Source organism: Eurosta solidaginis, chromosome 2 (assembly GCF_040869045.1).
Source record: "Eurosta solidaginis isolate ZX-2024a chromosome 2, ASM4086904v1, whole genome shotgun sequence".
NCBI classification, from domain to species: Eukaryota; Metazoa; Arthropoda; class Insecta; order Diptera; family Tephritidae; genus Eurosta; species Eurosta solidaginis.
The window spans coordinates 7,859,704-7,871,994 of record NC_090320.1 but is presented as its reverse complement, the minus strand read 5'-3'; the positions used below and the strand labels follow the sequence as shown (position 1 = coordinate 7,871,994).

The window sequence follows — 12,291 nt, the reverse complement described above, 5'->3', positions numbered from 1 at the left end:
TTCTGTTGATATTTGATAAGAGACTTTTATATTGGTTGCGCAAGATGCGCACGGGTCAGGCTCGTAAATCTTATTTATGGTGCGATTTGCTTCAAATTTACTATAGTTAGCCTATAAATTCATAACTAAAGTCGTATGAATCAATTTTAAAAATTATAGATTCCTTTTTCTTGTTGTAGCAGTGATTCGCCTCATCCAATAGGTAGCAGCACTCACAAATTTTCATCAATATCCTCTAACAAAGGAAACTTGCATCTTCAATTGCATCAGAGAGAGGAGTGTTAGAGGCGTTTTTTCCACATTGCAATTGAAAAGATGGTTCGTGACATGTTTGGGCACGCTGCAAGCAGGACATACATTATGTATGTAGGCGTTGATTCTGGATAGGTAAGAGTTTCACCTGTTACAGTTTCCAGATCGAAGTTGAGCCGGAGTGACGCGCATCTCCTTAGGTAGATTGCCTTTCTCTTTTGCGAGTTCGAGGCATAGAGGTTCGACGCTTTTTTGTGTACATCACTGACGACCTCTTTGTGCTTATTTTGTACATATGGCTGTATTCTAAGGTGCCGTGTTTCCTCATAATGCTTGCGGAGATGACTTCTTAAGCCCCTGGATGTGGGGCCTATTCAAACAGATGTCTGTTGGGATGCTCAGGATTTGTGTATTCAACAGAAACTGTTTATACACAGAATCTTGTAGGGACGTTACGGTAGACCATAGCGGATATGTTAATGACGGTTTTAACAAGGGGCGGTGGTTAAGAAGAATATGAGGAAAAGAAAAATTTATACGAAAAGCCATAGAAAGAAAAAGAGACAAAGGAAAATATGATATAGGTGTGATGTTTGGAGAGGTGGAGGAGAAAGATTGAGAAAGGGTGAAGGAGAGGAAAAAAATGGGATTAGGACATGGAGGTAAATATAGAGAGCGTTTACGGAAAGATAGAAGGGAGAGAAAGCAAGAGAAAGGAAGAAGATGAAGAAAAATTGAGGAATTTTAAGGCAAAGGAAAGTGAAAGAGGGAAGATGCGGAGGAGTGAAAGGAATCAAGCATGGATAGGAGAAGGAGGAGGCAAGAAGATACAATACAGCACAGGAAGTGGGAGTGGTAGTTGGGATGAGACAGAAAGGGGGCTGGTGGAATAAGGGGTGATCGAGAATAAGAAGAAAAATGGCTTAAAAATAAGTGGCTTATTTTGTTTTGTTGATTTTCCGATAAGGTGGATAAATGATGTATATTGGACCGATTTTTCGTCATCCCTTGCCAAATTTGATTTCGAGACAACCCGGTTTCAGCGTTGTGCGATCGTCAGTGTCGATTTTCGTTCTGATCTGTTGTTGTCGTTTGTCCTGTATTTATAGTTCGTAGCTACATGAACAGGTATTGTCAGAATTGATGCTTGTGTATTTTTAGTTATGTGGATGTGCTGTGTGCTCATTCAGAACCGAGGGTGGGTTTCACTGATCGATTCGTGCGGCTGACTGAGGCAGGTCCTGTTGGTCCTATGTAACTATGTTGGCATCCGCAGGTAAGCTTGTATACGCCGTGGCTTCTAAACGGATCCTCTGAGTAAGTGTTAGTTCTTAGTTTCCGCCGTAGATTGTTCGATGTTTTGAACGCTGTATTAATGTATTTTTAAAGAAGTTTGCCAATTTATATGTTGCTTTTCCAGTATATGTCATAGTCGTCCAGGTGTTACTATTTTCCTTTTCATTATTTCTTTTTGGTTCACCATGCGTCCTTCTGAGCTTATCTAATAGTGCTTTTTAATATCCGTTGTTTGCAGCATGTTATATATGACTTCAAGCTCTCTCTTGTATGCCTCTTGTGTAAGAGGTGTTCTTTCAAGTCTGTGTACCAAATACCTTAATGCTGCATTTTTATGCTGTTGGGTATGATTTGAGGTATTATGTATTATTGTGTCGGTGGCCGTTGGCTTTCTCTATATGTCATAGTTAAATCTTTTGGCAACTTTATCAATATTTATCGTGAGGTCTAGATGGTTGATTTCTCCGTTTTTTTCGGTTTCCATTGTAAATTTTATATTGCCGTGCTGCTTGTTGATGTACTCCATTACAAGCTCTTCGTTATTAGTAGTTAAAACGCAAATAATGTCATCCACGTATCTAACATAAAATGACACGCCTAATTTAGACTCCAGCTCTTGTATGTACTTTTCTTCCCGATTTTGCATGAACACTTCTATAAGAATGGCTGATGTGGGGCTTCCCATTCCAAGACCGTATGTTATATATTTTATTGTTGAATTGAAAATAGTTTTGACGTAAAGTGGTTTTTACCATATTTGTGATTTGCATACTTTTCACTTTGTTTTTTGTATTATGAACTATTGTCGAGCTAACTATGTCCAAAGTCTCCGATAGTGGTATTGATGGGTATAAATCTTTTATGTCAAAAGATAGCAATTTGCTGTTCTTTGTTAGTTCTACGGTCTCAAGTTTCTCTATTAGTTCTGTTGTGTTAGCTATTGCATATTCGTTCTTTAGCTCCAGAGTATCTTTCAATATCGTTTTTAAATATTTGGACTGTTTGTAACATGGTGCCGATTTAAAATTAATGATGGGCCTGATTGGCGTGTCCGGCTTGTGAATTTTTGGTAGCGCAATCAGTGGAGGAGCCGAAGGGTTTATAACAACTTTGATTTGTTTTTGGTATTCATCCGTGGGATCCTCTCCTATTCTACGACATTTCTTTTCCTCTATGAGTTCTTCGGTTTTCGGTTTTAAAAATAAGTATTTTTACGAATATTAGCAAAACTAAGGGGTGCTGCTATCTCTAAGCCGATGCTTAACAGTGATATCATGCACATCCATAGATCAATCATTATGTATCTACATAAACGAAACAATAATTGCGTCTACACATGTGTATGTACCATGTACGTATACGAGCAGCGGAGAATCAATGCACAAACACATGCATATAGCTGAGATACTCCTGAAAGTATGCAATGAGAAGATGCGAACGTTGAAATCAGAGAGTATAAAACGCAGCAAATGTAGAGGCGCTGGAATTCAGTTTGATTTGAGCTATCAAGCAGTTATTGATTAAGCACGCAATCTGTCGGGCAATAGTAGAGTTTCATTTGAGCTATCAATCAGTTTGGTTGTTAAGCAAGCTAGTTGCAAAGTATAAGTGTTATTGTGAAGTATTTTAATAAAGGCCATTTTTCCATTATTCAGTATTGGAGTTATTTATTCAACAGTTTAGTGATTCGAACTCAGCAGAAGGGCAAATAAGAGGATTTGCAAGTAGATTCGTTACAATTGGTGTCAGAAGAGGAATTGTTGAATAAATTCCAGAGGACAACAAGGACATGGCAAAGTTCAGTGAATTGAAGATCCAGCAACTAAAGAAGGAGTTGGAGAGCCGTGGTTTGAATACAAGCGGCGTTAAACTCGAACTACAGGCACGGCTACGAGAAGCAATGGAAGCAGAAGGAATTGATGTGGACGAGTATGTCTTTTATCCTGATGGGGACGAGACAACAACAAAAATTGAAGAGAAAAACGAAACATCGCAAACAGTTACGAGCACAGACTTGAACATGATTTTGGCTGCAATATCTGCTCAAACATCGACAATGTCATCTCAACTAAAAGAACAGAAAACGTATATGTCATCTCAACTAGAAGAACAGAAAACGTATATATGTCATCACAGATGGAATCCCAAGAGACACGAATAACATCGAAGATTGAAGCACAAGAAACGCGTATGTCAGAAATGTCGACACAGATTACATCCAAGATGGAAACTCAACTGGAAGCACAGAAGACATATATGGCATCCCAACTGGAACTGGAATCGCAGGAGACACGCATAACATCCAAGATGGAAGAACAAGAGGAGCGTTTATCATTGCAGGTGGCTCAAATGTCTTCACAGTTAGAAGCACAGGAAGCAAGGGTAACATCAAAGCTGGAAGCGCAGGATGCAAAAATCGCTCAATTTCAGGCAGAAGTCGATGATTTGAAGAGTCGTATGAAGCAGTTACAACTAAATCGCCCAGCTGTGCCAGCGAGCAATCCGAAGGTAAAAACACCATCTTTTGACGGCTCTGTTCCTTTCCAGGTGTTTAAGATTCAGTTTGAGAAGACCGCAGCAGTGAACAACTGGAATGCTGAAGATAAAGTAGCTGCACTCTTCGTAGCATTGAAAGGACCAGCTGCCGAAATCTTACAGACTATTCCAGTGTACGAACGGAACAGCTATGAAGAATTGATGGCCGCTGTCGAGAGACGTTATGGAAGCGAGCATAGAAAACAGATATTCCAAATTGAGTTGCAAAACCGTCACCAAAGAGCGAATGAGACTTTGCAGGAGTTTGCCTCGGATGTTGAAAGGTTGGCACATTTGGCAAATGCGGACGCACCCGTGGAGTACACCGAGAGGGTAAAAATCCAGAGTTTTATGAATGGCATACGGGACGTAGAAACGAAGCGAGCGACATATGCAAACCCAAAACCCACATTCGCAGAAACGGTATCCCATACACTGACTCAAGAAACAGCATTGCTTCTGTGTAAGCCAGTTTTCAAAGCACGCCGTGTGGAGGTAGAAAGGCCAGAGTGGGTAGACGTAATATTGGAGGCGCTGAAAGGATCGCAAAAGCGGAGTGAAAAAGTTATCAAATGTTTCAAATTCGGGAAGCCCGGTCACATTGCACGTCATTGCGATCTTGGTCCTGGTAGTTCCAACTTGGGTGGCCGTAAACGCAAAGCTGGAGGAGATGAGCAAGAGCGTGCCAAATGGAAAAATCGAGAGCTAGCTCCAGCTATTGAATGTCCTGTGATATCTATGTCGCAAATTTGAAGGAAATCAAGCAGTCTTACCGTCAGAGGGAATGTGGATGGCAAGGAGCGTGTACTGGCTGTAGATACGGGCGCATCTCATTCCTTGATTCGATCTGATTTAGTCAACACGAGAGTAAAACCGTTACCTGGAGCAAGGTTGCGTACGGTCAATGGCGAGTATAACCAAGTCCAGGGAGAAGTGATATGTGAAGTCTTGATTGGAAAGGTCACAGTTCTACACAAATTCGTTGTGGCGAAGGTCGTTGAAGAAGTCGTATTGGGAGTGGACTTCTTGGTTGACCACGACATCAAGATCGATATGCAGAGAAGGGTGATGCGTTATGAGAACCAGGATATACCACTTAACTTCAAGTTGGAGAAAGGGTTCAGTAGTAATCGAGTAATGGTGGAGAAGACTCGACAAAGGCCACGAAAGTCAAAAGAAAAGGTTGATGGATCGAATGGACCAAATAAAGCGAAATTAAAAGTACCTGCGAGAAAAAGACCGGCATCGACAAACCCTAATGGGCGCACTAAAATGACTGAAATAATTTTTCAGAAAGAATGCAAGGGTGGTTTCAAGCCAGCGCGCACTACTGTTGTGAAACGTCCAGACGATAATGATGATGCAAAGTCAATCCGTCAAGTGCAAGCTCTGCGAATAAGTTCATTGGCCAAACAACAGAGTGCGAGGGAACGATCACCCCCAGCGGGTTAGGGGATCAGAATATACCCGCGGTAGGTATGCCTGTCGTAAGAGGCGACTAAAATACCAGATTGAAGGGGTTGTGTAGCGCAACCCTTCAGGTTGCCAGCGCAATATATAGCTTCTCCAAACCCAATTGTCAACCTCACCTATCCGCGGCGAATCCTGTTTCACTAACAAACGAGGCTCTGGCGACCCCAAGCTCCTCATGGAACTTGGGGGTGGGAGGGATGGAATGGCATGAAGGTTTAAAGTGGCCACATAAATCGTTCCCGAGTTGGTCGGGCTAGCACCTTAATGGTGCTATGGTACCGGAGCGTACCGGATCTGTATCCGGAAAAAGGACCATCACATCGATAACACTCCCCAAAGCCTTCAGGGAGCAACCTTATCGCTACAACAACAACAAGAGGGAACGATCAAGACTAATGAGTAGTAAAATGAAACGCAGGTACAATGAGAACAAAAATTCGGAAGGTTTCTTGGAGGGAGATTTGGTACTGTTAAACAACCCTCACCGGGAAAGATGATCCAGCCGAATTTCGGTGTAGTTGGGAAGGCCCGTACAAAGTTGTGAAGAAGATCAGTGATACCATCTACCGCATACAAACCACTGGGAAACCACGGATTAGAAGAGTGGTACATTTGGAGATGCTAGCGGCGTTTAGATCGGGAGATTTGTCTAATCGGGACGATCAGACTTAGGTGGAGGGCAGTGTTACGAATATTAGTAAAACTAAGGGGTGCTGCTATCTCTAAGCCGATGCTAAACAGTGATATCATGCACATCCATAGATCAATCATTATGTATCTACATAAACGAAACAATAATTGCGTCTACACATATGTACCATGTACGTATACGAGCAGCGGAGAATCAATGCACATGCATATATCTGAGATACTCTTGAAAGTATGCAATGAGAGAAGCTATAAAATCGTGCAATTGTAGTTACAGCTGAGAAATTTGAGAGCTGATGGCAACTATTAGATTCTGGAAATGGAAGCGCCTAGAAGATGCGAACGTTGAAATCAGAGAGTATAAAAGGCAGCAAATGTAGAGGCGCTGGAATTCAGTCTGATTTGAGCTATCAAGCAGTTATTGATTAAGCTCGCAATCTGTCGGGCAATAGTAGAGTTTCATTTGAGCTATCAATCAGTTTAGTTGTTAAGCAAGCTAGTTGCCAAGTATAAGTGTTATTGTGAAGTACTTTAATTAAGGCCATTTTTCCATTATTCAATATTGGAGTTATTAATTCAACAGTTTAGTGATTCGAACTTAGCAGAAGGGCAAATAAGAGGATTTGCAAGTGAAATCGTTACAGTATTAATATTATTAGTTTTTTTTTTAATATAATAATTCAGTAGTATTTTAATTTCTAGGCTTAAAAAGCCGTAATAATAAATTAATATCACAACATATAAATTAAAAACAAAATCTTTTAGTCGTTTACATTATGTTTTTATTCAATACATATGTTTCGACACGCGCGTGGTGTCATTATCAGTTGTAGTTTTCAACTAAACATTGTCATAGGAGATAATCGTAAAGAACCTAACAAAAACGAAGTCAAACATTAAGAAGTTAATATAATGCAAACACAATGGAATTACAATTCAAATACAATTGAATAAGAAATACAGAAAAATAGTAATCAATAAATGATAAAGTATACCAACAATAAACAGAAACAAACGAAGTTTACTGAACAGCTGAGAACAAACTTGAATACAGTGGGCCAATATCGCGATATACGCAAACATTTTTATTTGCGTAGATGTGAAGGGATTCTAAAATGTTTAATCTGTTCACATTGGATTCGGATTTGGCACTTCACTTTTCTGGTTTGGCTTTCACTTATCGAGTGTTCATTCGATAGGGCATGTTCGTCAATTCCACTTCTAGGATCGATATTTTCAATATATTTTATGTGTTCCTTTAACCTGATGCCTACAGAGCGGGTCGTTTGACCAATGTACTTTGCGCCACATTCTTCTCCGTCCTTGTTTTTTTTGTGAACAGGTGATGGAGTATACCCCTGGTTTTTCTAGGCGTTCGCATTTGTCCTTTGTGGATTTTAAGAGGGATTTCAATTTATTTCCTCGAAGTTTTTGGAGCCAATCTTATATTTCCATGCTTGAACAGTTTTTTCAAGTCGTTGAAATAACGAGGATCGTACGTCATGCTACACCAGGTTTTAGTGTCTTCCACGCCCACCGTGTCAAAGAAAGAGCTACTCTCCCTTCGCTCTTTTTGTTCTGGTGTTTTTTTTCAGCTGATTGATAATGCTACAGCAGTACCCATTATTTTCTGCGATGTTCATTATTTGTAATTTTGTAATTTGTAATTTATTAACATGGTTATCCTGGCACAACAATTTAACAAAAAATTATTTTACAGTGTCAGTCGCTTATAAAATAAATACGTTTCCTTAGATTTATAAGTAGTTAATATAGTATTAGCAAGGAAAGAGAAGGGAAAGAGAAACAGATGAATGTAACAATGGGAAGAGGGAGTGGGAGTACAAGGGAGAGTTGAGTACAGTATTTAATAATAATAATAACAACAATATGAGAACACGATTACATAAGTCGTGGCAGGTTCGAGAAAAGTATATATAGCTAGGAGAGCTGTGATGCTTAACGAGTATGAAAAAGACTAGTCACCTTATTTTTAAATTGCAGTGTACTAGAGAGAAGTCTTAAACTAACTGGGAGTGAGTTCCAAAGACGTACCGCATTAATAAAGAATTGACGTTCAGATGTCCAAGTTCTGTGCCTAGTGTAAACAAGCTGAGCTGACCTTGATGATTGTAGGAACTGAAGCCTCTGGTATAAACAGTTAGGTTCCTTTGTATGAATAACTTTGTGTATAAGCAACAGTGTTCGGACTTTTAACAAATTATCGAAAGAAATATTTAGCAACTTTCCAGCAAACGCAGACACATGGTCAAGTCTTTTTAGCCCAGATACATATCTGGCAATGTTGTTATAAACAACAATAAGCTTGTTTTTACATACAGAGTCACAATTAGCATAAATCTCACAGCCATACAGTAGCGTAGGTATTAAGTACGCCTTTATCTTTTCTTTTTCTTACGTGGCTCTGCTTAGAGGAACATTCACTAGGCGATGAGCCATATAATTAAAGGCGGCTAATTTATGGGAATGATGATGGTTCGACTCAATCGGGGTAAATCTCTCAGTCGATGTCGGCTTTCGATAAATTCGAAAACTCCGTCATCATTATGCTTGAGTTTAAGATCCAAAAAGGGTAACTCGTTGCTGATTTCATTTTCGCATGTGAACTGAATACTATCGTTATATGAATTGAAAAAAATTCAGCGTTTTTGCAATTTTGTCTCTCTCAATAATAACAATGCAGTCATCAACGTATCGACAGTAGAAACGTGGGAAAAGCGAACTTTGAGTTAACTGGGTTTCGATTGTATTCATGAACAGATTACAGAGAAAAGGGCTTATACCTAAACCCAGTGGCAAACGATCAGTTTGTTCGTAGAAATCGCCTCTAAACTGAAAAAAAGGATTGATTTACACATAAAAAGGTTAAATCAAATAGAGCAGTGGCGATACACGGATTGATATTTTGTTTATCTAGCCAGATGCGTAGCGAATCTAAAGCACCATTTCTCGGTACATTTGAAAAATACGAAGTTATATCAAACGACGCAAAACAATCATTGGGATTTAACTTAACATTTTTAAACTTGTCAATTAATTCAAGGGAATTTTTGACTGAAAATTTTTCGAAACTTTTAAGTTCCCTGAGTTTGCAATGTGCGAAGTATATCCGGCGATAATAGGGCGGAATTTATTGTCCGGATTATGAGTTTTGTATAATCCATACAAACAAGGTACCCGTACAAAAGATTTATGCATTTTTATTGCCCAACGGCGCCCGAACAAGTCAGTGTACTTTTTCCGATATTCAGCTACTTGTCTTTTTAACTTTGGGAGAGGATTTTTCACTTTAGTGTAATTTCCCTCGTCAATTAGAGAATTCATACCGTTGTTGTAGTCTTCTTCATTTAATACAACTACACAGTTTCCCTTATCAGATTTCGTTATGTACAAATTTTTCTCATTTAGAGATTTTATCGAGCGATACAAACCGGTTGAATTATTAACCTTTTTTGAATTATATTTCGAAGTTAACACTTTTTTACATCATACCGCACATTTTCGGCTACTTCGGAATCCATTTTTCTAGGGCTAACTCCGAATCGACGATAATATCCTGCATTGGTGAGCATTTTTTTGGTAACGCGAAGTTCAGGCCTTTATTTAGAAGATATATTTCATTCTCTGCTAAAATTACATCGGATTTATTAATAATTAAATCAGGGATAAATTTACTCTTTAAGATCTTTGTACTTTTCTCAACCTTCTCAATTTTATTCTCTTTTTTGGATTAGCTGTCCATATAAACGGTAAAGTTTTGAATTTAGTTTTATCATGAAATGGTCCCAAACAACGGAAGAAAGTCCGTTGGCCAACGTTTTATGTAATTTATACACCAGTAACTCACAAGAAGATAAGTGAGCATGTTTTTGTTTTAGGGCGTGACTTAACCAATACACTTTTGCTTTATTTACCAACGCTTTTGCTACTGGACACTTGCTTTTTAGTTTAAAGGAAGAATTTATGAAATTTGGTATTATTTTTTGGGTTTTGCAACTTGATAACAACCACACGTCTGACTGTAACGAACACATTTTCTCCTTGGTTTTTTGAAACTGGAGTAAATAAAGCATTCCGGCTACTCTAGTATTGTATAAAATTACATGTTTTATAAATATCTTAATTATCACTTAACTTATATATGTCACATTATTATACATTTAACAGGATGTTCTTCAATATAAAATTGATAGTAATGTCTCAGTGTTCCTTGTTGCAATATTAGAGTATATATCAGCAGATATACTAAACTTGGCTGGTAACTATGTGCTGAAAATAAAACATTTGGAAATAACGAAAGAGGATATTGAAGTTGCTATGTGCGCTGATAAAGTACTAATGGATATGTTCTCACAAAACGATATGAAATCGAGTACCTTAGCAAATACGCTTCCTACTTTACCAGCACAACGTGCCAGTACCACATATGAGGAGGTGGTAAAAGATCTCATTAACGATGAAAAGCAGTATCAACGCGATTTACATATGATAATACGTGTATTTCGTGAAGAATTAGCAAAAATTGTACGCGATCCAAAAGATTTGGATCCAATATTTTCAAATATAATGGATATATATGAAGTAACAGTAACATTACTCGGTTCACTAGAAGATGTTATAGAGATGGCACAGGAGCAAAGTACTCCATGTGTGGGTAGTTGCTTTGAAGAATTAGCCGAGGGTGAGGAGTTGCATGTATATTCGAAATATGCTAATGAAGTAACTTCACAAAGATCGAAAGATGCGCTACAAACCCTGCTAACTAAACCGGATGTAAGTTTTTTTCTTAATAAAATAACACTTTAATTATATTAGAGTTTCTGATATTTGTCAATATTTTTTCGGTTGCACACAGGCAATGTCCTTAATGTCAGCTGGTCATGGTTTTCGTGATGCTGTAAAGTATTATCTTCCCAAATTGCTGTTAGTGCCGGTATCGCATGCTTTTGTTTACTTCGATTACATAAATGTATTACGAGAACTCAGTCGTTCAGAGGATGATATTGAAAGCTTCAAACAAGTTCAGGGTTTATTGTATCCTTTGCAAAGTGAGCTGGAAAACATATTAGGAAGTCTACCCAAGTAAGTGTGAAAGTATTTTTTTGTTACTTTTGTAAGCACGAAAAAAGCTACAAAGAGTTAAAGGTGTAAAGCGGCACATAAATAGGTACACCAGCACTGAATAGAAATATTTAAGGGTTTGACAATAGTAATACAAAGCTTAATAGCTTCACAGCTTCCAGAATCTCAACCTCGCCTACCCGAGGAGAATCCTGTTACAAATATGAATGCATCATACACATATAAAGTAGGCGAAGCTAGGGCGATCCCAAGTTCCTCATGGTACTAGGGGGCTGAATGGCCTAGAAGGTTCAATGTGGTCATATAAAATCGCTCCCTTAATGGTGCTTATTATCGGAGCATAGCGGCTCTTTACCTATCCGGCAAAGGAGCAGCATCATCATCGATAACTCTCCCCAAAACCTGCGGATAGTTTTGGTATCGCTACAACAACAACAATATCCCTTTGGAAAGAAGAAAAAACCTCTCGGGGCATTTACAGAGCAACCAATCTTGAGTCAAACCTTCTATGAAAAGTTTCCCTACTCAAAGGTATGTGGTTTGTGTACGCAAAATATCATATAGCAGTTTTAAATGAAAGTGGCTTTGCTAACTCTGAACTTAGTCGTGGATGGGACTTCCATGCCAATGGCAATAACAGAAAAAAAATATATGTCCATCCCTAGGAAATAACACAATAATACTTTCCGTACAATAAAAACACCCTGCACTTCATCTATCTTCCACCAAGTCTTAAACAATTTATACAATCGAAATTCGCTTTGTTTAGAAAATTAAGTTTAATGTTTTTTTTTTACTTTTCCAGAGAGACGCATGTGCCATTAAGTAGCCGTGCTCGTCGCCAACTGGCTATTGAACGCACGAGGGAGCTACAAAATAGTGTTGAGCATTGGGATAAAGATGTGGGACAAAATTGCAATGAATTTATAAGAGGTATGTTAAATGTTTATGCATTTAAAAAGTACTAATAATATAATTTCAAAT

General features: G+C 38.5%; 1 protein-coding gene across 1 annotated transcript in view; it reads left to right on the top strand.

The window, feature by feature from the left end:
- Positions 1-12,291, top strand: part of Sos (Son of sevenless) — a 52,492-nt gene that overhangs the window by 21,005 nt on the left and 19,196 nt on the right. The window contains exons 5-7 of the mRNA XM_067764270.1: positions 10,393-10,998; positions 11,081-11,307; positions 12,113-12,240. Coding sequence (XP_067620371.1) covers positions 10,393-10,998; positions 11,081-11,307; positions 12,113-12,240 — 961 coding nt within the window. The remainder of the gene's footprint in view (positions 1-10,392; positions 10,999-11,080; positions 11,308-12,112; positions 12,241-12,291) is intronic.